Here is a 26,558-nt window from a genome sequence, read left to right on the forward strand (position 1 = left end):
GGTTTTACAAATTTGTACATAAATCATCGTTCAAATTATTTAAATTCACCTTCACCTCACCTTGAACTTTTGAAAATTAAATTAAGACTTTCCGTTGATATTTTTGAGGGTGTAACCCCATTTTAACCATTTTGGGCCTCACTACGATATTTTTCACTTATTTTCGTAGCTTTCGGCTTAAATATACATTTATTCTTCAATAAACCGTAAAACCGCTTCCAAATGCCTTGTAAAGTTTTCCCTAATGCTCACGGAAAATATTTTGCCAAAACAAAAAATTTGCATTTTTCACAAAAAACGAGGGTGCTCACGGTTTTTAGTCGGTTTTGCAAATTCGTATATAAATCATCATTTGAAATTCTTTATTTTCACCTTCGCCTCACCGTGAAGTTTTGAATATTAAAGTAAGAGTTTCCGTTGATATTCTTGAAGGTGTAACCCCATTTTAACATTGTTTTGGGCGTCACTACTATATTTTTCACTTATTTTTTTAGCTTTAAGCTTAAATATTCTACTAAATATACATTTGTTGCTCAATAAGTCATACAACCACTTCCAAATGCCTTATAAAATTTTCCTTAATGGTTAGGGAAATTATTTCGCGAAAATAAAAAATTTGTATTTTTCACAAAAAACGTGGGTTAACACTCACGGTTTTTAGTAGGTTTTGCAAATTCCTAAATAAATCATCGTTCAAATTATATATTTTCACCTTCGCCTCACCGTGAAGTTTTGAAAATTAAAGTAAGACTTTCCGTTGATATTTTTGAGGGTGTAACCCCTTTTTAACAATATTTTTGACCTCGCTACTATATTTTTCACTTAAGCATTCGGCTTAAATATTATACTAAATATATATTTATTCTTCAATAAACCGAAAACCGCTTCCAAATGCCTTGTAAAGTTTTCCCTATTGCTCACGTAAAATTTTCGCCAAAATTAAAAAGTTGTATTTTTCTCATCATGGTTTATAGTTGGATTTGATTGTACAATGCTTTTACCTTCACCTCACAATGAGGTTTTGAAAAACCATGTAAGACTTCCTATTAATATTCTTGTAGATAGAGTCCCGTTTCGATAATGTTTTAGGCCCTTTTATAATATTTGTTTATTTATTGTTTAGTTTTCGATATTCTATTAAAAATATATTTGTAGCTCAATAAATGATAAACTGCTTTCAATTGCCTTTTATTATTACCCTTGATCATTATGCAAAATATTTAAGAAAGAAAAATTCTGTTGAAGGAGACAAGTGACCGTTGCATTACATGATTCCATAGCCGCTATAAAGATCTCTCTTCCGAATCTTTCAGACATTGACACGTGGAATTACATACTTGCCTCATATTTTCCCTTTCTCAAAGTGCAGTAGTTTTCTCACTTTTTATTACCTTTAAAGAGTTGTTAAAAAATATTTGATTTGAGCTGTTTATTTACAGATGATATTAGCTTTAATAAGTATATAAATATTGTACTCACTCCATTACAAGAAGGTATGAGAAATTATACGCATTAATGTGTCTTGGACAGACGGATAACGCAACACGAGCAATTATACCCATTAATCTGTCAAAAAGTAGGCACCTGTGTAAGAACAGTCATCTACAAATAATACGCAAAACAACACTTTTGAAGGGGCAAACTCCAAATCATACATAATAATATCAGCAAATACTCATCGATTGCACAACCTGGCGATTTTGAATATACATTGGAATGGGTTTACATGTCTGAATGTCAAAGCAAGTCCAGGAGTCCCGGGACTTTGGACGCACAAATGACCACTCTTCAGCTCGTCGTCAATTTGAATTGACCAGCCCCAAGAATCCTAATAAACCTACAGAAACACAATGAATAAACAATTACTTGAGGACTTGCCTTGCCAAGTAAGCTGGTAAAACATCAAAATGTACAAGTATAGACCTCAACTATTAGAATGACGAGGTGCCCACTGAAGAGTATCCAGCAGCTCTCATCTCTTTCAGCGTGCTAGCTAACCAATCCAAGCCCTCGTAAAGGCCATCGCCTCGAAGGGCACAAGTCCCTTGTATGTGCCATTTTCTGTTCTTGAGATCAAATAGGCCTAGTCCTTCACACACTTCCATTGGTGACATAGCTCCTTTCTGGATACAAAATGACAAATAAATACATCGCAAAAAGTTGACAAGGAACCAGCGTTTCAAAATCATGTGTATGCTGGCTGAATGGCATGAATAAAACTTGCCCACAAGAAATAAGGACATGAGCTCTGATAGGAGATCAGTAAGTAAATTACTTTCATTATTGTTGGTATGTAAGGTGAATTACAAAAGTGAAGTGTTATCGCCTATGAGCCTTGGTTCAAATTGCACGAGTGACATGGAATGAAGGGGTAGGTCTTGGGTTCAGTTCCCCTTGTAACCAAAAGTTTGGCCATCTCCAAAAAGCAATGAAAAGGACTCGACAGTGCTTGGAACGGATGTAAATACTGAAAAAAGACAGCAATCAGCAGCCCAGTACCGCAACATCTGACATCTAACTATAACCATTTAGTAAATTGTAATTTGAACACTCTGATTTGAGACATAATTACTTGAGAGTAACATCCCATGCAGCAAATAACTGTCGAAAATAGAATACTGAAAAAAGACAATAATACCCTGTGCCATCCTCTAACTTGGAGATAAATAAGTCAGACACCCCTAGAACTTATGTGGGCAATCACCTTGCACATTCTTATGTTGGTTGAAATCATGAACTTCACAATTATCAAGCAATATGCAGATCAGAAACTAATACTACAACATACCATATCCTGTTTATTAGCAAACACCAAGATGACACTGCTGAGCATAAAAGGATCACTGATGATGGCCTGAAAAGAATAAAGATAGATAAGTGAGAAACAACTACGCACACTTGTATTTAAACTGTATGCATTGCTGAGCATACAACCTGAAATTCCGCCTTTGCTCTTCCAATTCTCTCTCTGTCCAAGGAATCAACAACGTAAATCTACATATGGAAAATAAAACATGTTAAGGATATCTAGAAGCTTCTATTTATTGAACTATTACAAAGCTGAGAAAGGTGAACTAGGAAGTGAGACAAGTATTAGTAACTTGAAAAGAAAGGGACAACTGACTAGCAATATTCAAGAACCATTATTATCCAGAAGAAGAAGACCAGAGAAAGTTTCAATTACCAGCCCGTCCGTGTTATTAAAGTAATGCCTCCAGAGTGGCCTTAGTTTCTCTTGTCCACCGACATCCCAAACGGTGAACATCACATTCTTATACTGAATTTTCTCCACATTGAAACCTGTTAATACAAAGGAAGAAGTGCCTTAACAGAAAATCTAAACAACCTGTATCACAATCGTTGACATATATCACAGAGACAAGAACTCCCCAACATCAAAACCCTCATGTATCAAGATGCCCTATTCTAGTGATCAGAGACACCCACCTATTGTAGGGACAGTTGACAAAACTTCACCAATGTGCAGCTTGTAAAGGATGGTTGTTTTACCGGCTGCGTCGAGGCCAAGCATTACAACCTATGCCACCGCAGAAATATGAAAAGCAGGTCAGAGTAATGTCAATCGCCAACTAAACATATTATGCTCCTGAATAAAATGGAGGCAATGAAAATCTAACCGGAAGTCGATCATTTCGCATACAACGAATGCACGCTTACAAAAGCCGTTATTCATACACTTTATAGGAATACAAACATGTACAATTAAATGGGCGAATATTATCTAATCATGGATTATTTTGAGAAATATAAAGCCAAATAATTTCCTAAATGATTAAGTTTAACTAATTAATGACGGCATCAACTCACCGATCGAAGAATTGAACCAGTAAAGGTAAAAACAACACACACACAAAAATACCATTACGGTATGAACCCTAGATATCCCTGCACAGATATAAATATCAAAATACCAAAAAAAAGAGTAGGAAAATAGAACAAAAAAGCTACAAAATTCTCCCGAAATACAAAAGAATATAGAAAATGAAAAAGAGAGAGAGAGAGAGTACTCGCATCTCAGTGTTGCCGAAGAAGGTGTCGAAGAGCTTCCGAAAAGCTTGACCCATGGCGACGAAACAATACTGGAAGAAAGAGAAAAAGGAAAGCTAGATCTCTCTCTTCGTCTTTCTCTCTCAATCTCTCTCTTGGTCTGTGTGGGTGCTTGTATGAAGTTGACCGGGAGGTCGTCGTCGACTATTGAGAGAGAGAGACAAATCAGTAGGGAGGGGTTCGATCGAAATTGAGAGAGAGAGACAGAAACAGCAGCCGCGTGAGTCTGCTGCCTGAGGAAGAAAATTGCTGAAATAAATGAAAAAGAAAACAGAAAACAAAACAAGGTAGCCTCGTCTTTATTTTTTGCTTTCTCATCCTGGATGTGGATGGATGGAAAGAAGGAAGAGCTTTAACGAAAAACTTAGGATTATTTATTTTAATAAAAAGTTAATCTTGTGCTATTAATTTATTTTTTATTTTGATCTTATTATTAAAATTTAAAAATTTTAAATTATTTTCATTACCTTTTATAAAAAAAGAAAGATTTCATCCAATTTTTTACATTTATTTAATTACTAATTATTAATTTTATATTGAAACAAAAATGGAAATAAAATGATGGTAAATTAGAATATTCGGTCCATTTCCCATGGTTAAGCGGCCCATATTCCATGCACCGAATTGGGCTTACAGCCTTGGGGGGTTATCTATCAATATTCAACAGCAGGCTTCATTGGGTTTGACTGAAGAATAAGTGGGCTTCATGACATGCAGTCCAATTTCTGTACCGCCAATGACCAGAGTCGTCCCAATGCAAGGCGGAAGACCAAAATACAATGACTCACTCCTACTTGGGGATTCCAAGTCTCCATACCTGCGCATTTCGTATTTAACTGCAGATCTCGACAATTCTATTAATCTAACGTGACATGTCCAATTTTAAATTTGGACACCTACCACTAGATTAATTTCAACTTAACACTCATAAATCTAAAAAAATAAAATAAATGAAATGCTGCAAATGTAGAGACTCGACATTCTTCACGCTAGTAGCTTAATATAATTTTTTAAATTAAACCAGTAAAATTAGAAAGCTTTCTAATCTTGTTTTACCATGCAACCGTACGAATTTGAGGCATATTTATATTAGAATTAGAAGAATAAAGAATTTTTTTTTTTCCTTTGTCATATTCCATACCTTTATCATATATTCATGAGATACGGTTCAGTCGGCGGTGAAATTGAAGACACGGGCGACAACCGCAACACTTAAATTCGACTGCTCTTCCCTCCTCACCTAATAAATTTGGCAATGTCACTTAATACTACGGTTTAATGATATTTTTTTTCACTTGTAAGTGAAAGGTCTTAGGTTCGATTTTCTTCAATGGAAAATTTGAATCATCTTATTATGGATAGTTTGTTGCATCTATGGTTAAAACGCGTAGATTCATACTTTTGGATGTCCATTTTAAACCCCAGTGAATAATCAAGCAATTAATCACATGTTTGCAGCAGTTCAAAAGAAGAAAGTGTTTGTCTATAAATTGGTAACAACCAATTCCTCTAAAAATGAGAGATAGAAATGATGATTATACTTGAGATAATGGAAGCTCAAATGATTCAACAAATTATATCTCTATCTTACACTAAGAGATCGAATGATCCTAAACTGATCCATCTCTGAATATCGTTTATTGCCATTCTTACAATAAAGACAACGCAAAATTGTCTTCCACATCTTTTTTCACCATATTCTCACTTTCCATTTCAGTGTAAATCATAGTGTTTTGCTTTAGTTTACATTCAACTTTCCCACCAATTTTTATTGATTTTAATTCTTCCATTCTCATCTTGCCTACAAATTAACGCATTATTTTTTTATTAAATTTGTACATTCTTTGTAACCTTTTATCAAACTTATTGTCTTTTATCTTTTTCCTGTGTTGACACAACCTTTGACCAACATCATACAAGCGCCGGTCCTCCAAAGAGCAACTTATTGCTCTGTTTTATCAAGCTCGGTATGAACATCTCTCCATTTTTTGCTACTGTTAGATACATGCACACGCTTCGAAACAGACAAAATAGTTTTTAGTAAAATACTTTGCATTAGGTAAAACTAAGATACAAAACAATAAGCACGAAATACAACCAGAGCACACATTGCTTAATTAACAACATTAACGCCCAATTTGACCATCACCAACTTTATTCATTTGCTTTTTAACTAAATTGATAACACTGATGATATGGGTGATCGATTAAACAATTTGACCTTAATCAATTTTTGTCGCCTTTTTTGTGCAAATTTTATAAAATTGAACACGATAAAATTGTTTTCTTTAATCATTTTGTTATAATATTTCGTATGATTTCACATTTGAAAAAAGCACATTGCATCATTTTCTCTATTGCGAAAACCCAAAAAGTATAAGCAGATGGATTGCTTCCATCAACAAACCAACGTACTTCTTCCTGATGCTGCACAAATGAAATTCCTGATGTATTTCCTCATTTGTTCATTGATAATTTGTATTTGCCGTTATTTCCCATTCTTAGATAATGAGTTTTTGGGAAAACTTAACGTGCTCACCTCCCTTCTTCCAATTCTTATTCTCTATTGTTTTCTATCGTGTGATTACACTGTCAACTTACTGTAGATTTTAATATGATTTTTCCAATGTCTTGCCAGAAATTATGTCGTTGTTGATATTGCGAGTATCCAATTCGTACAAATTACAAGTATGTTTCCACTCTCCTTAATCTACATATATACAATGTGCACAATTTTAACCAATATTATACAACCCATTTTCTCCTAAAAAATTTCAATCTTCTGCCATAAAAAGAAATTGTAAAAAATTGGAAACCACAATTTCTGATACAATTTTTCCCAGCTGGTTTTTTGCTTATTTTCTGATGTTCTCCAACAGACCAACACCTTTCCGTCCTGGAAGTTAATCTGTTCTCAAGAATGAACCTGTTTTGTTCCATCTTCCTGTTATACTCTTATATGTCATCACACATTTCAAAATAAACAAAATATTTCTCCTCAAAAACTTCAATTTTCTGCCATAAAACCTATTGTCTGCTGCATAAAACAAGAAATCTAAGCAGACATATCACTTTATATAAACAAATTAACATAAGGGTGCTTTAGATTTTGACCCTTACAACTCATGATTCATAGATAAAAACCCATTTACATATAAACGTTCAATAAAAGCCCAAATTTAAAATATGCAGCCACATCGGAACACTATTGACCTACTAATACAATTTATTTACACCTATGCCATTTTCCCAAATCGCGAAATTTATTCCAAATTTAAAATTGTAGAAAAAGTGAAATAAAGTATATAAATTGTTGTATTGCATTAATTGTATCCATATCATACCAAAAAATTACCTTTTTGTGACATATATATATATATATATGTTTTGCATTAATTGGGAAGTAAATTAATTTGTTCCAATTATTAAAAAAAATTTATAATAAATTCATATTATATATTTTGAATCAAATAACACTTCTCTAACTTGTACGTAAATTATTTTTCATGTATTGTTACATATATTGGGCACGTTTTATTGTTGTATAAATATAGGCATGACATAATGTTTTTCAATATAATACATCAAATTACATTTCTTCTTGTTATGGGTAAATTATTCTCCATGTATTAGTGAAAAAAAAAAAAGAAGATATTATACTACACACGGTGTAACATCCCACATTGCCCCGAGGAGTGATCTTTAAATGTATATTCCCATCCCTACCTAGCACGAGGCTTTTTGGGAGCTCACTGGCTTCGAGTTCCGTAGGAACTCCGAAGTTAAGCGAGATGGGGGCTAGAGCAATCCCATGATGGGTGACCCACTGGGAAGTTGCTCGTGCGTTCCGAAAAACAAAATCTTGAGGAAATGGTATGCCCACAGCGGACAATATCGTGCTACGGTGGTGGAGCGGGTCCGAGAAGTGATTTCCCCCGAGCCGGGATGTGACAATATGGTATCAGAGCCTAACCTTGGCCGTGGTGTGCCGACGAGGACATTGGGCCCCTAAGGGGGGGTGGATTGTAACATCCCACATCGCCCAGAGGAGTGATCCTTAAATGTATATTCCCATCCCTACCTAGCACGAGGCCTTTTGGTAGCTCACTGGCTTCGGATTCCGTAGGAACTCCGAAGTTAAGCGAGATGGGGGCTATAGTAATCCCATGATGGGTGACCCACTGGGAAGTTGCTCGTGAGTTCCCAAAAACAAAACCGTGAAGGAATGGTAAGCCCAAAGCAGACAATATTGTGCTACGGTGGTGGAGCGGGCCCGGGAAGTGATTCCCCCCAGGCTAGGATATGACAATATGGTATCAGAGCCTAACCCTGGCCGTGATGTGCCGACGAGGACGTCGGGCCCCTAAGGGTGGTGGATTATAACATCCCACGTCGCCCATGGTAGTGATCCTTAAATGTATATTTTCATCCCTACCTAGCACGAGGCCTTTTGGGAGCTTACTGGCTTTGGGTTCAGTATGAACTCCGAAGTTAAGCAAGATGGGGGCTAGAGCAATCCCATGATGGGTGACCCACTAGGAAGTTGCTCGTGAGTTCTCAAAAACAAAACGGTGAGGGAATGGTAAGCCCAAAGCGGACAATATCATGCTACAGTGGTGGAGCGGGCCGGGGAAGTGATCTGCCACGGGCCGGGATGTGACACATGGGGTATAATGTTTTGTAGGTAAATTATTGGAAATAAATTTGTAGGTAGGTAAATTAATTTGTTCCAATTATATAAAATATATATATATATACACACACAGTACACCTAGATTTTATATATATATATTTTTTTTTGTTTTGTTTTGTTTTGTTTTGTTTTTTTTTTTTTTGAGAAAACCTAGATTATATATTTTGAATCAAATAACATTTTTGCATACATGGTAGGTGACACACCCCGACCGGAGTCGAGGCATGCTAGTCGTCACCCAAAGGTGACGTAACCAAACGTGCAAGTGATATAAGAATGTGAATAAATTAAAACCGAAATTAGGACTTAATTTAACCAATAAAGTGAGTGCGCAGTAGTGGGTAGAACCCATAGAATACAAATATTCAGAGCATATATATCAACAGTAGTGCAGTCGAAACTAAATAAGTGTTTAGCACACAACTGGAAACAGTTCCTACTTTTAATTGGAGTATGTCAGAATCACCAGCTATTCCTCGTATGCCACCGAGATAATCAGCTAACTAGGACCTGGAGGGGTGAAAAATAGAAGAGTGAGTGGGCACAAAAACAAAGGTTTTGAAAATCCATTTATTTTCGGAACATACTAACCCCTCGCTGTAAAACAAATATAGTTTCCCAAAAACATACTACGTATAAGTATGAAATCAAATGCATGCCAACAGTAAATACAGAAGTATGCCACAGTACAATAAGTCAACTGTAATATAAATATAGGCATGTGCTCCAAAATCTAAGCAAGTATGTTAGTCGGAGTCACCTAATGTGACATGTACAACTGCACCTATTGCTCATCAATCTAAGCTAGCACATAAGTCGGAGTCGCCTAGTGCGACCTGTACGATAAGGTTAGGTGTAATAATATACGCTCCAGTACTACGATCACATGAAGGCTAGCACTATGCGCGTCACCTACAAGTCGGAGTCGCCTAATGCGACATGTACGACAAGATTAGCACCTACTTGGATCCAAGGTGAACGTGCGGTGCGGAGGTGATCATCACAAGAAGTATTGGCCCTAGCCCGGGGCGAGAGCACTAACACCAGGGTGCAACAATGATGAGTGAACTATATGAACATATGCATGCCATAATGATGCAATAATTCCAATCCACATAATAAACTTACCTGAACTTACATGCGCCTCCCGTAGGGCTACTTCAGTATTTCACACTAGTATAATATTTATGAGCAAGTAAAATGCGTATGCATATGCCTTGACAATATATAAATCTCAACTACGTAACAGCATTTGTAAAACTAAATAAATCATGGCATAATATGCATAATTCAAATTAAAAGCATTTTGTGGAATCAAAAGCATGATCCAATTCCTAAGTTTATGCAATATTTTGTTGTTGGTGTACAATATTTATACACATTTTGAATCAAATAGCATTTTTGTACATGGTACGTAAATTACTTTTTTTATATGTATTATTACATGTATCAGGTTTTTTTTTTTTTTTTTTTTTTTTTTTTTTGTATATATGAACTCATAATGCAAGATACATAAAATTAAGCCAACAATTCTCACATTTGATATTAATATGCAATGAATTTTTTTAAAATTAAGGTCTTATTTTTCTTTTTGCGAAATCATTAACTGTCTCCTTACAATCTGCATAGAATTAATTGTGCACATTAAATATGCAATAGGGGTATTTTAGGCATCTAAAAAATGTAAAATGTGTAAAATAATATATAATTAATGAATTCACTTAGGTGGATCCTAGTCATTGGGGTTTTTTTTAGTAAAAAATTTATATCGGGTTTTATATGGAAAATTTTGAATTTGAGAGGTTAAAGTCATATTTCCAGAATTCATCCTGATGCCATCTAAATTAGGTTACTAATTTGTTTCTACATTTCTTTGTTGATGGCTTCTACTTTCGCCAATTTTCCAATCTTGCCAAGTAGGTTTTTGTGAAGACTTACTATGATCAATTTCCTTTTTACAATTTCTAGTTTTCTATTGTTTTCTATTATGTAATTAAAATGTCATGTCTTATCGCAGCATTGCATGGAGATCATTGCTAGTCTTTATCATGTTCACGAGATACGGTTCAGTTGGTGGGCAAATGATCGTCCACGCAACACTCAAATTCATTGCAAATCAAGTAGTCTTGGTGGTCCTCCTCCCTACCTAGTAATATTGGGAGTGCCGTGGCCTGTTGTCGGTCTTTTGGTGTCACGTATTGCCACCCCAGTCAAATAGTAATCCGGTGGGCCCTCTGGGGGGTTATAAACCGCATTGGGTTAATGCCTATAGCAACCGTCAGTCACGGCCTATCGTGGACATAACCAATACCATACGAAGAAGAAGAAAGGTAAGGGGAAACCAGCGATGAATGAATGGTAGGTAAGCAGTCCTCCTAGTAAGCCTGCTTGCTAACTGCTCTACAATTATTGGAGGTGGCGAGTAGCGCATGCATTTCTTGTTAACGACTATATAAAGTCCAGTCCCATCCAACCGCACTACCATTCAACTTCTTTTCTTATTAGCATTGTAAGTTGTAATGGCACCGCCGCCGCCCACCAAAATCGAGCCACAAACAACTAATGGTCAGCCCCATCTCGCCGACGCCTACGACCGTCACGTGGCAGCCGCAGCCTTCCCTTTTGCCACTCATGCAAGTCCCATGCTTGACATCGTTCGCCGCCTAGCTGCCGCCCTCCCAAACACTCTCTTCTCGTTCTTCAGCACTTCGAAATCCAACAGCTCTCTCTTTTCCAACAACAGCAATAATAACATGCCGCCTAACCTAAGGGTGTACGATGTGGCTGACGGGGTGCCCGAGGGGTATGTTTTTGCGGGTAAGCCGCAGGAGGACATAGAGCTCTTCATGAACGCGGCACCGGAAAACTTACGGAGGAGCTTAGACGCCTCCGTGGCTGACACCGGGAAGCATATCAGCTGCTTGATCACCGACGCCTTCCTTTGGTTTGGAGTCCACTTGGCTGACGACTTGGGAGCGCTTTGGGTCCCCTTCTGGCTCTCCGGGCTTAACTCCCTCTCTGTTCACGTGCATACCGATCTCATCCGGGACACTATCGGAACTCAAGGTGCGTACGTTTATACTTATCCTGTATTTAAAGACGAAACATTAAAAAATATAATTAATAAATGAGATGATTAAATGTATTAGGGACTAAAATTAGATTTTTAATCTTACAAGGTTATAATCTAAAACTCGTCTATTTTAAGGATTAAAGTGAAATTTTCTGTACTTTTATTAGAAAAACTGAGAAATTTAATTTTACGTTCTAAGCATTCAGGTTTGATCATGCAGGTATTACAGGCCGTGAAAACGAGCTCATCGTCGACAAAAATGTGAACATCCAAGGACTGTCCAATGTGCGAATCAAAGACTTACAAGAAGGAGTCATTTTCGGAAACTTGGACTCGGTATTTTCCCGCATGCTACTTCAAATGGGTCGGCTCCTCCCCCGCGCCACCGCAGTTTTCATGAACTGTTTCGAAGAACTCGACCTCCCCGTAACAAACGACCTAAAGTCCAAATTCAACAAACTCCTCAACGTAGGACCTTCCAACGTAGCGTCCCCGCTGCCACCGTCGGACGCTTGCTTGTCGTGGCTTGACAAGCAAGACGCTCCATCCTCCGTCGTGTACGTCAGTTTCGGGTCCGTGGCGACCCCGCCGGAGAAGGAGCTGCTAGCAATAGCGGAGGCCCTGGAAGCCACGGGGGCTCCCTTCTTGTGGTCGCTCAAGGACAACTTCAAGACACCGTTGCTGAAAGAGTTCTTGACAAAAAGATTGTCAAAGTTGAACGGGATGGTGGTGCCGTGGGCTCCTCAGCCGCATGTCCTGGCCCACGCTTCGGTCGGAGCTTTCGTGTCACATTGCGGCTGGAACTCGCTGCTGGAGACTATAGCCGGAGGGGTGCCCATGATTTGTAGGCCATTTTTTGGAGACCACAGGCTTAATGCAAGGATGGTGGAGGACGTGTTGGAGATAGGGGTAAATGTGGAGGGAGGAGTTTTTACCACGGAGGGGCTGGTAAAAAGTTTGGAAGTGGTTTTGTTGGCAGAAAGTGGGAGGAAATTCAGAGACAATATAAAGAAGGTCAAACAACTCGCAGTAGAGGCGCTTGGACCACAGGGGAGCTCCACTCGGAACTTCAAATCGTTGTTGGATGTTATATCAGGATCCAAGAAAGCATAGTGCGAGGACAATGAACGTAGCACCATAAATAACAACCTATAATACCTTTATCTAGCGCAATGAAAAGTTTTTTTTTAAAGTATAGTGAATAGTAGCATGAAAGTACCGGGAGTGTTTTGTTAAAACTCCCTGATTTATATGAAATGATTTCTTTTGGATCAATGTCACTGCTCTTCTCCAAGTCATTTACTAAAACCTTGATCTTATTATTGCCTATTCCATCAAACCTACCCATCAAGGCCATGGTTAACTATTGATCGTCAAAATATCGATATCTACAGCTGTGGCTCCGCTTTCTCGGTCTGAAAAGTGCATTGTTGGAATTGAATTGGAATGGCAAGTGGCGTTAGATTCTGGAGCTATTGCTAAAGCCGAACATAAGGGAAGGGTCATTTGTACCGATACTGACGAGGTCAATTCCTACGGTTAGTAAAGCAACCAAGCAGAAAAGAAAGAGACATCACATAACTGATGAACCCAAAAAAGAATTGGGAGAGGATTTATAAATGAAATAGAAACATGTAGTAAGCACAATCAAATTACAGAATTCACACAACTCTTAACAAGTAACAAAAAAAATCTGCATCCTAAACCTCATGAAATCAACGAGACAACCACGTTCTATTGAGAAACGAAACAAAACAAAAATAATATGAGCTACTTGTGCGCAACCCAGCGTGGGTAGTATATATTACACCTATGGCAAATAACATAAATGCCACCCCGCCTGGCGAGTTCAAACTACACATGATTAATTTTGATCCAGCAAAACACTCCTCAATATCTCCCTCCCTAAATCAGCACCAAAAATACTCTACAGCCATCCCAGTAGACTTAAAAGGCAACAGAGTGCAAACACCACTCTACGGGCGCCTTCGTGATCTAAACTAATTTTGAACTAAGAAACAAAATGGAAACTAATTAGGGGAAAAAATGCCGTATTTGCATTTGAAAGATTCCGAGGATTGAATCCATTTGCATCTCCATCTATTGTCCACGAAATTAGCTTCATCATTAAAATCAGCCGCCTAGGAATCAACCATTTCGTCCTGTATCTCATTGGGGGCAATAAGCCCAGGAATAGAAAGCATTCGTTGCCGGTCTTTCTCTCTCTGAGCAGCAGCCTCCTCGGCATAAAGATCTTTGTTGTCCTGCACAATCACAACATACCGTTTAACATCCATATTAGCCTCATCCCAGCAAAAGACTACGAGAATGGAAGATGCAACATTTAACATCAACATAAAAAATTAGTCAACGTAGATGAATATCTAATCTTCCTTGACTGAATGGGAAACTAATAATAAAATGCACATCTCTCTGAATTTGGGAGTCCAAACAACTGATGCTTCTGGTATCCTACCTGTGCTGAAAATTCTTTGGATTGCACTAGGAAGTCTCGGATGTGATTTTTAAAAGTGGGTATGTCAGCCGTCGATTCAAATAGTCCATTCACAAATTGAGCAACCTGGAAAAAAACCTTCAGGTAAGTGATATACCTAGAAAAAAAGAGAGATAAACATAATAGTATTCATAGTTATATACCTCCGCCCCAGTCATGTTCGGGAATGAAGTACTCAAAAGCTTTATCGTATATTCACGAACAAACATTCCATTATTAGGATATTGATAAGGAACAGCTGCAACATCCCATAAAGGCTCCTTCAACAGATTACTTCCCACCTGTAAACAGTAAATATGTAACTTTTAATTTATGCAAGCTTATGAATCAAGGAAAGAACTCCAAGCTATGGCAAGATACATTACCAGGCTAAACAAATGTTGGAGAACCAAGACATGCAACTTGAACCCAGGCTTATGAAATGTATCAGTCAAGACAGCAAATATTTCTTGCTCGATTGTCAGAAAGTATGTACGGTAAAACTGATTGCAGAACTCTGAATTCTGTCAAATCAACCAAGACAGTGAGCTTAAATGGCATTACAACATGGCTAATGAAAAAAATGCACGATATCACACCTGAAAGTTTCTCAGCATTTCCAACAACAGGTTCAGCCCAGTTTCAGCAATATTTCTTTCAGTGTGCCGAAACGCCCATATAATTGAATCCATGACAAGCTTCAGTTGCTGAAGTATACAAAAAAATTAATTATAACAGAAGCCAATAATCCCTCATCTAACCAGCTGACATTGACAATAATGGCAGACAGACAAGTGGGAAAGATTTAAACACGTACCGGACTCGATAATCGAATCAATGCAGCAAAGCAGTGTGCAGCAATGGCACGAAGCAAAGAAAAGAACTTCAATCGATGCTCTGGGTAATCTTCAAAATTTTTGGTGATCATCTGCAACGGCACAGATTAAAGACATGTAAGAAAACAACTAAGGTACAAATCAAATTTTCAAAATTTTAGCTGTCACTCCAGAGGTTCTTTGGCATCAGACCTCAGAGGATGCAACATAAACATAACACCAACACCACGATGCTAAAATCCCTCTTCAGCAATGCATTGTGGAGAAGGGCATGCCGAAAAGGGCCTTGGTAAGAATACTAACATGTTCAGCCAAATCGAATTTTAATGATTTCAGATTTAGCCATCACTCCAAACGCTATTTGGTATCAGAGGATGTGCAAATAAACGTATCTGAGATCCATCCTCTTCACCAATGCTTATGGAGAAAGGGATAGCGAAAAGAACTTGGACATATAGTAACATGTTCGGCCAGAAATGTAGTGTGACTGTCATGGAAGTAGAAACCAAATTAACTGATTTATGCTACTTGATGATCACATCAACTCCAAAAGACAAACACATAATTTGATATGCTACTTCTAAAATTTTATAAAGGATAGCACATGACCAGACTTTCAAATGCTTTGGCAAAGATACATACATACATTCATACAACAAAAATATAGGGAGTAGACGTGTGTGGCATCTAAATGTAAGGCAGTATTATTGATATTGCTTCGAACATTAATAAAAAAATCACAATTGTTCTGGACCATTGCTGAATGGGCCACATTCTTACCTCCAATGTGCACTGGAAAACAGCTTCAAATATTCTTGGCACATCATCTATCATTGCACCCTTGTACCTAAAAACAAGGGGTACAAATATAAGGCACCGGAAGACACTAAAGAAAACAAATAGCAAATTCTTTAGCCAGAAGCAAAATGTAGGCAGCAGCTTACTAGTCCTTTTAGTTGGCTGTGGTTTTTAGCACGACACTATCATATCTAGTTGTAGTCAAAGCAAAAAAGACAAGATAATGAAAGAAAGATAACATACTTATTTATGATAGTGGCAAAAAGTGACAAAACCTCCGACTCTCTAGCATCAGGCAAATTCCTGGCATAGTCACCTAGGACTGGATCCAACATGGGAGGCACAATTTGTTTTCCTATCTGTGGTTGGTCTTCTGCCTTGTCCAAGAATGTCTCAATCAACTTGAGAGTCTCCCTCTTCACCGACCTGTTGGAGGACTAAATCAAAACATGGTATTTGAGGTTTAATTGTTAAACTGAAAGGGAATTTGTACAAAAGGTCCCACCGAAGAAGTTTAACATAGGATGTTTTGGAAGCGAAGGGACCCCCTTCTGCAATGTTACTAGATACAAGCTCACTGTACATCCTGTACAAAATAAATAGTGCCACGCATAACCGTATTAGTTAAAAAGAAACCAAATTAAACATCTGAAAATCTTTCTATGCCTGAAAGCATCGGTCATACCTGTACACATTAAGCATGTCCAGAAAGATCATTGAGATCTGAGACAGGAAAAACGTTCCAAGGGAGCTCGCAACGCTAGTATTTGTCTGCAAATCAACAACAGAATCACACCAGGTACTCACAATCCTTTCAAAAGCAAAACAACAGACTAAAATATAATCAAAAGTAGCTACAGCCACAAGAACAATCACATTTGATATTGACACGACACAATAGGATGAACAATCCTTGTAAAATACCAAGTATGTAAAGGAAAGAATAAAAGCATGACACATATAAGGCCCACTTTGGATGCAGTAAAGTTCACAGAAAGATGCTGCTACAAAAACAACAGCTCACCTAACAGAAACTGCACAATCTAACATAAACAAGTTCAACTGACAACAGAACAGTAAGAAAAAGAAAAGAGAAAACAAGATACAACAAAGCTAAGTCAATAATCTTATCAATAATATCTCCATGATCCATGATATGGTTGACTACAGAATACCTAAATAACAAAATTTGAAAATCATACCTGTAATATATTAAGCACAGTCCGAATTACCTCCTGATCCTTCAGGAAATCAACACTTAGGCGTGCTTGCCCTATAATCTCGGCCCATTTCTGGTGAACAAGCTAATATAATAAGCAACAAGCTATTCTGAGCACTTGCAAGCAGTCATGCACATTGCACATATATCGAAATATACCTGATTTGGGAGACCCATCAATCTCTGTAGATATTCTTCTCTCTTCTTGGGATCAGACTCTGCTTGAATCATATGACCCACCTAAGATAAATAACAGGCAATTGTTTATAACAAATTTTTATGTATAAGACCAACTCCAAAGGTTGGGTTAAAACTCAAAATTTAGGTTTTAAACTCGACCAAAGATCTCTATCATTGGGCTAAAAAGGGTTTGGGTTGAAACTTATTTTTGGGCCAAATTTAGCCCAGAAAATGAACCAAGGTTAGTGGCTGGACTCAGCGCTGGGACCCAGTTGCTGATTTTGTCAGCTTGCGGCAAGACCAACCACTATTTTTTTATGGGACAGCCCACGTGGTTGGACCGTTGGTTCTATTTTTTTTTTTAAATCAAATCTATAAATACATTAAATCTAATGGTAAAAAAAGATCAACCAACCCAAAATTTGGCTAAAACAATTAAAAGATATTATTTAAATCAAAATTCACCTAAAAACTCTACAAATACCTATGAATTTGTTCAAACATCGACACAAAATTCACTTTCGCCAAACAGTTCTTCCTTTTTTTCTTTCTACCCACCTATGTGTTTAAGAATGGAGTAGGTTGTGGTTTTCCATGTTCTTTCATGTGGTGCATATGTGTAAGAATGAGTTAGGTTTAGTGTTTTTTCATTATTTATCGGAATTTAAATATTTTTAGGTTAAAATGTTCGCAAAAATGAATAAGGAAAATCTAAATAAACTTTATTTTTAAAAAAGTTACTGAAAAAAAAAAATTAGCCCAAAATCATTCTTTAATATAATTTCAGGCTAAAATTTTAAGCCAAAACCACTGAAGGAGAAAAACTATTTTGGATTAGAACCTAAATTTTCTGGGCTAAAAATTTAGGTTTTAACCCCAACCATTGGCGTTGGTCTAACTATGTAGAAAAAAGAACATAAGAAAGGCATACAGCTTCATAGAAAGTATGAATCTGGTGAGGTTGAAGATCGCCAACAGTACTCGGCAGGCTTGTCAGGAGTTCAGACACAAATGGTTCATTTTCTCCAACCTGTAAATCATAGAAGCAGTCAATGAGAAAACAATCTCAACTTCTATGACAAGGCCGATTCTAATGCCAACTTATAAGAGAAAACACCTGTACAATAACAAATTTACGCTTGCACTTTTGAACAATTTTCAAGAATGTGTCGCAGGCCATGTCCTGAAACATATGCAACAACAGTTATAGAAGACTGATATTAAGGAAACATGTGCATATAACTGAACACCAGGGACCACCCCAGACAACCCCAATAAAAAAGATAGTCCCAGATTATCATAAATACTTAAATAACACTAGCAATACCATAAAAAACTTTGCATCAATTAACATGTACATTTTAAGTTTAAAATTTTAAAAGCAACCTTAAACGTGATAATAAAAAAAATCACCTGAACTCCAGGATGCGTTTCATGCATAAACTCAAACAACTTATTCACAACAGTCTTTAAGAACTTCCAATGAGCTCTTAAGAACCTTGGGTACTGTCCGACAACATACCTGAAAACAAAGCAAAGCTTCATTTATAAGGATATTATCCTATAAAAATACAGGTCAGTGAAACCTATTGGTAACAGATTTAGGGCAGTGAAACCTTTAGCTTAAGCTAAAAAAAATTGGTAGGACCACAAATACTTACATGATGTTGCTTGCAATAACTGCTTTATTATCTTTCCCTTTTATGATTTCACACAAGTTCAGCAAGTCGCGAATGACCATCACCAAAAATCTATTTTCCTGCGAAGAGCAAAGGGTAAGAAGCATCAAAACAAATTCTGAGACAATAACGGTATAAAAAGCACAAGACATAATGAAATCATCATAAAAAAAATTACTTCAGTCAATTCTTCAAATAATAAAAATGATTAAAGACAAAGCATACCTGTTCTTCCATCATGGAACCAGATATGGACCCTATTGCCCAGCATAATGTGTTTAAGTTGTTCCATGCCCAATCCTCACCAGTCAGTTGTTTGTTTAATTTCTTTAGCATCTGTTTCCAAATGTCAGTGGAAAGAGAAATATCAGATAGAAATACAAAACAGGAAAAATAAGTTCACTTTAGTGGTTCCCCACAACAGAGATTATATTAAAAGGAATATTCTCAGTGCATGATGAGTTAGATCACATATGAAAGAAGATTATTTCAAATTATATGAAAAATTATCAAGGCAAGATAACATAATGCTAAAAGCATCATCTTGCAGGGTTATGCATCAAAGGAATCAACAAGTAGAATGAACCTTAGTTATTGTTTAATTTTACTTCAAAGAAAAAACTACCCTTTACCTGCTTCTCAGTGTCATCGTGGTCAAGGTGTGACAAATATATCAGTGTCTCCCTCATGATCTGCAAGATCATGAACAATAACAATAACAGAATGAAATATGAAAAAACTGATGGGAGAAAATCATAAATAATTCAATAATTTTCTATTATTCAGACAAAGAAGCATATGATAAAAACTGAGTTTGTGCCAAAATCAAATCATATCAAATACACTAAGCTAAAACACCCACTATATCATGCTGACTCAAAACGACAGGAACACCCTTACAATGTATTGACAATGACACCTAAAAAGAAGCTATCCAATTCTTTAGAATCCCCCACCTTGTCAACAAATATTATATTATTTCTTTATATACAGAAATGCCAAATAAACTTCATCTAGAAGAGACTAGCGCCCATATTTTCATTACAAGAAAAGATTACCATGAACTTGATAGCTTAAAAAGTTATAAATATATCAGCAATACAAGATTTATCACCTTATATTGAACTAGAACATCATTGTCCTTCAAGGTCTCACGAACAATGTTCCCGTTCTCATCTTCAACAATGAGAACCTCTTCTGGCTTAGCCATACGACAGATCATGAGCAACCTCAACTTTGACATAATACCAACATATATTTGCCGCCTTTGCAAAAGTTGTGAGCCAAGGCCATCAACCATACTAGGAAGCAAATTCATCTGCATATCAATGTATGATACAGGTTATTCTTGCAATGGAATTAAAAGGAAATCTACAAAGTACAACAAAAAAAATATATAAAATGACAAATTTGTAAGTGAACTAGAATACACTCATGTAGGTATAAAAGGGAAACTCAAAGCAACAACTAGTATAAATATGGAAGTATTCAAATACCTGCAACCCCATCATATTGGCAGATGCTGCAGGGTTATCCAGATTATGATGTGCCTCAAACAGTTCCAAAACCAAGGCATTCCAATAGTCTAAGCAAACCTGATCAAAACAACGAAGTCCAAGTCAAATCTTAAAATCATCTGTTCAAGGAGGAGGGGAGGGAAAGAGAGAGAGAGAGAGGGAGAACAAGTCACAATTAATCATACCTTAAAAACTTCGGTGTCATCCACATATGAGATGTTTATAAGATATTCAAGACCCATCAGCAATGCAGCTATAGTCTCTGGTGTGGTTTCAAGAACACGAATATGCGACTGCAAAAATATAAGTAGAGACAATCAGCAATGTCTTCACTCCTCAACAGATGCTTAAGGATTAATATAAAGCTCGTTAAGGCAAGGCAGTACATCAACATATTCATCTGAAAGAGAAGAAACTTGCCTTGTAAAACGAAGTGAGAAACAGTGCCAAGTTCTGAATGAATGCCTGACAAAACAACACCATAAGAAAATAGTTCAATACACAAACACAAACAATAGGGAAGCCCACAATCATTAGATAAATTGTACCTGTTCCTCGCCAGATCCATTTGCATAAGCTTCAGGGATGTTTGTGGTGGATGGGAGAATAGTCTAATTGTTTCATTAAAAAAAGTCAAAAGCATTATGGAAAGAATCAGACAATGATGCAAGTCAAATTATATTGCAAGAGTAGACGAATCAGAAAATTTGCCCTAGGATATGTCCATTAAAATTATGCACAATTTATGTGAGTATACTTACTCCAGCAATCCTTATGCCTTTATAGTTTTCAATTATTGGTTATTTTCTTCAAAACATTAGAAATCTAATAAAAAGGGAACTATTATCCGCACTCCAAAAATCTAATTGTGCACTCCCATAAGAGTATTTTGCTTTCTAAACATAGAAAGTTTGGAGTCCACAATTAGATTTTTGAAGTGCCAATGACAATTCCCTATAAAATGATTAAAAATTGAATACTTCTTTAAGTACTTTAAACCCATAAACTAGATACTAAATTATAAATCAGCAAACCAAGTTTATAAACTTGCCACTTTCATATTTGGCTGAAACTTTAACCTTTTTTTTTACAATAAACTTATCAAATTAGACGTGTGTTTCTTAAATGTATTTTTCTCATTCCATGTATTCATAACTACACATTAAACACTGAATGTGGAGCTAAAACTAGGTGTAAGAACTAAGAATATAAAAGAAAACTGATAAATTTACACACCTGTAACTGCACCATGAATATATTGTACATCTTAACATATTGTGCATTATAGAATTCACCGAAACTAAGTGCTGCAACCTGAAAACCAAAATCGCAGATATAAATACTAAATAATTGGAAGCAGCAATATCACACGATCTCCTCGTTGCTTTTTGCATACGTGCAACAACCACATAATTGCTTAATACAAATGGAATAACAATGTACCTCCGTTAGACATTGAAGGGCAAGATTCCGATATAAAGGCATGGGAAAAAACTTCAGAAGGGTTTCAAGCTGTAAAATACAGACACAATACAGAAAGATAAGGATAAATCATTTGGAAGGGTAATCAAGAACCACAACAGTGTTATACGCACCAAAGGGGACTCAAAAATATAGCCCAGGGGAATCCATGAAAGGAAAGCATGCAATGTGGATAAAGTTGCACGTATCAGCTCAGTTCGTTGAGAGGCTGATAGTACATATAAGCACAACTCATGAATGAGTTGAAACTCACTGCAAAAAAGAAAAAAGAAAATCAAACACCCAATAGAGAGTAAATAAACACATTAAACACACCCAATAAATCAACAAGTAAAAGTATGGCATGTCAGAAACAGAATAAATTGACACCCCCATCCAATTAAGAACAAAGATACCAAATTCAGCAGCCAATAACCTGTTCAATGATTGTTTAAGCTCTTTAATCTTCAACTGTGTCATTTCCCCCCTTGAGAAATCAAAAACCTCTTCACTTAGGAGCTGAAGGTAACACATTCAAGCAATTAGCACCGACCCAATGAAGCCATAATCAATTGGATTTCAATCTTTAACATTCAACATTAAAAACACTTACCTTCAATATGGCCATACAATTCTCGCAAATGGTTTCACTAGTTTTAGCTGCTGATACAAGATCTGGAATAAAGCTTCGCCATTTAGTCGGCCAATCATGCTTCAAAATCTGTACATGGAGTAATGTCGATATATTACATCACAAACATATCCAAAGCAAGCAATTACAGATTTGAATATAACAAGTAAATTTCAGATACTATCAAATAGAAAAAGCCAACAGACAAACAGAAAAGAAAACAAAGTGCTTGATACAACAAACTAACCAAAAAAAGCAACAATGCAATAATCCTAATGGGAGAGAAACAAGGAAATACCTGAACCAGTATAATATTGAGTTTGCTGACATAAAGTCTTTCCATTCGAAAAGAGGCCTCATTACTTGATAGCTTCACAAAAGGAACCAAAGGTAAGAAAGGAAATTTACTACATGACTATCTAAACGAGCAAAACTTGCAATCCTCCTATATTTACTGCATGATTCATACCTGTACAATGACATCAGAGATATAATTTTTCATTCCGTCTCTCTGTTCAACAGGCAATGCATTCCACCTATACTTGATAACCCCTTCTAGGACCTGAATGTGGATGCAAAGAAAACCCTCATAATATCAGCACCTTAAATTACAAATAGAAAGATTTATACAGGTTGTAATGAAAAGCTGCATAGAATTTTTTCCAAAGCACCAAACCATGAGAAAGCCAATGAATATGCAACAAGATTAGATGGTATAAGCATTCTGTAGACTTTATCTGATGCCTTGTTTAACAAAGAACAAAATCTACACCTAAGCAGTCAACTTGATTATTATTGTTGTTGTTGTACCCACATAAAGGCATTCTATTTTTGGCTTGCTTCAGCCTTGCTGCCCAACTGCAAGGACCATCTGGGCATCTGACAGTGGCCTTGTTAGACAAAAAGTAAATGCACTGGTCATAGATTGTTATGCAACACAACTGACCTGCAGGGCAAAGAACTTGGTGTTTAGGTTCTTTGCGCTCTGTAAAATGTGCACAACTTGGAGCCACATATCAGGATTGTTTTGCAAGTCCCTCAATATCTGGTCTGCAGCTGTCCTCTGTATTGTCAACACATGGAGCAAAATTACTCTTAGAACATAAAATACTTGGAGAACTAAACTAAGGGCCACAAAATTACAAGTTAAGCATATAATTTACCAACACCTCCGTTATTCAAATACCATATGAATACTAATAATCGTTTTGGTAAGGGAAGCTGAAATGTTTTTGTAAACCTAGTTCGTCTAAACAAAGAGCAATCCTGGTATTAAGCATTCAATAAACATTGCAATGCATTCATATTTTTTCAAACAGAATAATGTAATGCAGTCACAAAATAACCAGTTCACCATCATTACTCAATCATGGTATGTTTAGTTCCGGAAGTGTTGAGGATGAAAGATTGATTATTCCAAATTTTATACTGAAACCGATTACCAATTCACTTAATAGTATATGAATTATTTGAGAGCATACAATTTTACGCGGCGTGACCATTAAAATATCTCTCTTCCAAACCCACCGAACCTAACAACCCAAAAATAGGCATATAGCTAATGTCCAGTAATCCATCAAACGCTTCCCCGATGAAAGACATTGAAGTTAGGCTCCATTTTCCCCTAAAGTTAAAACTCCCCAAATGAAGGTTTTCAAGTGTTCAACCCTAGGGCTGAGAACTTCAATTTCCCCTCAACCTCTAAGAACCCAAACAGAAAGCTTAAACCCTCGGCACAAAAACCCCGATTGCAGTTGCAAATTGGGCACACTTGGTCGGAAAACAAACAGAAAGTAAAGATAGACAGAAGCAGCAATCGCTCACCTCCTCCTTAGATCCGGTGCCGTAGAAGGCGACGACGGTGGCATCGAGCAAGCCAACGTCAATCGGCTGGCTCAAGTCCCTTAGCTTCTCAGCCGCCATAGCCACTGAGTGAGCAAGAGAGAAAGAAAAGGAAGGACGATCGTAGAGACCCAAACCGATAAACCCTAGAGGGCGCTAGCTGGTGTGGAGACGACGAAACAGAGACACCTGAAACCACCCAAACCCTAGGAGAGAGAAGGAAAGAGAATAGTGCCGAGGAAGCAGCGAACGGGTGTGTGGGTATTTATTTATATATTAATTAGAGGAAAAAGGATATAGAGAGAGAGAAAAGGGGGGGGAGGGAAATAAAGACAGCTTGAAAATGAAGCAGTAGAGAGAGATGTAGGAGGACGAGGAGCGTACGAGGGCGAGAGAGCGGGCGAGAGAGCGGGCGACTGATGGAGCGAGTAGCAACTTGGGTTGCGTTTGTAATTGTAGAGTAGAATAGGGTGGGGTTTGAATTTTCGGTTTCTTTTCCCGTTTTGTGTTTGTTTGCCTCCCTCTCCGCTCTCTTCTTATTTTTTGGGTTTCGTTTGTGTGTGTGCGCGGTTGTATAAATGTTGTTGGTGCGTGCGTGACCAAAAGTAAAAGTTCGTTTGAGGGCCCTAAGAATATGGTGAATATAACAAATTCTTCTGATAGGCTTTTGTTTCGGGTTATTCGTCCGCTCACGACATACAAAAAAAGAACCTATGATATTGGAGTCCAACAAAATGGATTTGAAATTTTAATAAGGTTGCTTTTTTTAGGACAGCACTCAAAAAGATGATGATAAACGTTAGGTCGTGTAGAATGAGATCAAATACAAGAGTCTTCATATTTCTTAAAAAAGGTTTTACGGATAACGTGTTCAAGATTTTCTTACTTTAGTTTTTCTCATGAAAAAATGGGGATACGACACCTAAATGCATGTGTGCTAGCGGACAAGTGACATGTCACATAAGTTTCTACCCAATCAATGGTGCCCACAACAAGAAAAATGAGATGGAGCCAAATACGGCTATAGATTTATATACACAAAGCACGTCATTATGTTTGTAATTGATATCATAACGCATTATCATGTGAGAAATTATACATAACGTTGTAATATTGTAATTTTTTTGTTCACTTATTTATCAAAATAATCTCTATTAATTAAAAAAACAGAACATGAATAAGAAATATGGGGCAGAAATGTAATTTCACACAACCAAATTTTGGAATTTTTTTTTTATCAAAACCTCACCTACATGTAATCTTAACATATCTCTAATTAAAAAAATAATTAAAAAAAAAAAAAAAAAAAAAAAAAAAATTCTCACTCCCACATTGTCTATCATTCTCTTCCTCTTTCCTTCTATTTCAAAAACAAAAATAAAAAACTTTCTCACACTTTGTATGTGATTTTTATTATATTTTAATAAAATTTTAAATAATATATTAATTAGCGGACGAAATTTAAAAATACAATAAAAAGTAAAGGGTAGGGCCGTTGTGCGTGCTTGTGACGCTATAGTTGAAGCTGCTCTTATTGTCACTCTAAGATTGGTCCACTAATGTTTTAATTGGGTTTGAACTTCTTTTTACATGGTGGAAAGCGGGGATTTTCTTTTTGTTTTTTTCTTTTTTCAATTTCTGTTTTAAGGTTGGAAGGGATTATCTGATCTGGGTTAAGCCTCGAGAATCTGCTCGAATATTATTGGATCCGAGTTGGCACTGATTGCCGGCGCTTTAACTCGGGCTGACATTTTTGGGCTTTTAAAAGTAGCGATTTATTACTTGGGCTTTATGAGATTTTAGCCCGATTGTCAGCTACGACGACTTATGTTCTTCAATTACGGGCCTGTTTGAGATTGGAGTGACTGAATCGCTTTCTATCAATGAAAAAGATTTTCTAGCCACGTCGAACACTTGAAGATGCCTATGACTTGTACAAGCACTATTTATAAAAGCACTTATTAACATGTTTAAACGCGTTCATAATTAAAGCGCCTCTAGTATATTCTAATCGTGACATATTTATCCACCCGCATGCAAAACCAGCCCGCTCGTTTCAAACTTCAA

General features: G+C 36.8%; 3 protein-coding genes across 9 annotated transcripts; 1 reads left to right on the plus strand and 2 right to left on the minus strand.

Annotated features, from left to right (window-relative positions):
* Positions 1 to 1,535: 1,535 nt before the first annotated feature.
* On the minus strand, positions 1,536 to 4,409 carry LOC137734005 (uncharacterized). Of its 7 annotated transcripts, none has more exons than XR_015964315.1 (8): positions 4,033 to 4,402; positions 3,448 to 3,538; positions 3,185 to 3,300; positions 2,935 to 2,994; positions 2,789 to 2,854; positions 2,276 to 2,467; positions 1,924 to 2,123; positions 1,536 to 1,837 (listed from the first exon to the last, which is right to left on the minus strand). XR_015964315.1 is itself a non-coding variant. In XM_068473243.2 (7 exons), the coding sequence occupies exons 1-6, from the start codon at positions 4,083 to 4,085 to the stop codon at positions 1,932 to 1,934; spliced, it is 582 nt and encodes a 193-aa protein (XP_068329344.1). In that variant the 5' UTR covers positions 4,086 to 4,409; the 3' UTR covers positions 1,536 to 1,837; positions 1,924 to 1,931. The 7 variants fall into 7 exon arrangements, 4 of the variants coding, with proteins under 4 accessions (XP_068329344.1, XP_088553271.1, XP_068329345.1 ...); XR_015964314.1 differs by having other exon boundaries at positions 1,930 to 2,123; positions 4,029 to 4,401; XR_015964313.1 differs by having other exon boundaries at positions 4,029 to 4,401.
* Positions 4,410 to 11,170: 6,761 nt separating this feature from the next.
* On the plus strand, positions 11,171 to 13,109 carry LOC137734857 (anthocyanidin 3-O-glucosyltransferase 2). Its single transcript, XM_068474165.2, has 2 exons — positions 11,171 to 11,827; positions 12,055 to 13,109. The coding sequence occupies exons 1-2, from the start codon at positions 11,281 to 11,283 to the stop codon at positions 12,945 to 12,947; spliced, it is 1,440 nt and encodes a 479-aa protein (XP_068330266.2). The 5' UTR covers positions 11,171 to 11,280; the 3' UTR covers positions 12,948 to 13,109.
* A 307-nt stretch (positions 13,110 to 13,416) lies between these two features.
* LOC137733760 (protein EXPORTIN 1A) lies at positions 13,417 to 25,041 on the minus strand. The gene is made up of 32 exons (XM_068472939.2): positions 24,474 to 25,041; positions 23,596 to 23,712; positions 23,119 to 23,211; positions 22,948 to 23,019; positions 22,632 to 22,739; positions 22,455 to 22,537; positions 22,153 to 22,291; positions 22,001 to 22,069; positions 21,794 to 21,871; positions 21,106 to 21,168; positions 20,978 to 21,022; positions 20,743 to 20,850; positions 20,537 to 20,635; positions 20,155 to 20,358; positions 19,673 to 19,732; positions 19,266 to 19,376; positions 19,023 to 19,120; positions 18,775 to 18,883; positions 18,479 to 18,544; positions 18,293 to 18,391; positions 17,341 to 17,421; positions 17,165 to 17,254; positions 16,648 to 16,733; positions 16,468 to 16,548; positions 16,206 to 16,388; positions 15,945 to 16,011; positions 15,146 to 15,256; positions 14,928 to 15,035; positions 14,715 to 14,852; positions 14,493 to 14,630; positions 14,311 to 14,415; positions 13,417 to 14,098 (listed from the first exon to the last, which is right to left on the minus strand). The coding sequence occupies exons 1-32, from the start codon at positions 24,570 to 24,572 to the stop codon at positions 13,976 to 13,978; spliced, it is 3,231 nt and encodes a 1,076-aa protein (XP_068329040.2). The 5' UTR covers positions 24,573 to 25,041; the 3' UTR covers positions 13,417 to 13,975.
* Between the last annotated feature and the right edge of the window lie 1,517 nt (positions 25,042 to 26,558).

The sequence above is a fragment of the Pyrus communis genome, chromosome 7, assembly GCF_041283825.1.
Source record: "Pyrus communis isolate YQ-2024b chromosome 7, ASM4128382v1, whole genome shotgun sequence".
Classification (NCBI taxonomy): domain Eukaryota; kingdom Viridiplantae; phylum Streptophyta; class Magnoliopsida; order Rosales; family Rosaceae; genus Pyrus; species Pyrus communis.

Bases quoted from the DNA above. Each gene is read 5' to 3' on its own strand.
- LOC137734005 (XM_068473243.2), bottom strand. From the start codon at position 4,085: ATGGGTCAAGCTTTTCGGAAGCTCTTCGACACCTTCTTCGGCAACACT. The intron at 2,995-3,184 runs GTAATTGAAACT...TTCCATATGTAG, and splicing joins TTAATAACACGGACGGGCTG to ATTTACGTTGTTGATTCCTT. The intron at 2,855-2,934 runs GTTGTATGCTCA...TATTCTTTTCAG, and splicing joins GAGCAAAGGCGGAATTTCAG to GCCATCATCAGTGATCCTTT.
- LOC137734857 (XM_068474165.2), top strand. From the start codon at position 11,281: ATGGCACCGCCGCCGCCCACCAAAATCGAGCCACAAACAACTAATGGT. The intron at 11,828-12,054 runs GTGCGTACGTTT...TTGATCATGCAG, and splicing joins GGACACTATCGGAACTCAAG to GTATTACAGGCCGTGAAAAC.
- LOC137733760 (XM_068472939.2), bottom strand. From the start codon at position 24,572: ATGGCGGCTGAGAAGCTAAGGGACTTGAGCCAGCCGATTGACGTTGGC. The intron at 22,292-22,454 runs GTTATTGGCTGC...TCTTTTTTGCAG, and splicing joins CTTAAACAATCATTGAACAG to TGAGTTTCAACTCATTCATG. The intron at 15,257-15,944 runs GTAAGAATGTGG...GTGCCGTTGCAG, and splicing joins TTTTCCAGTGCACATTGGAG to ATGATCACCAAAAATTTTGA.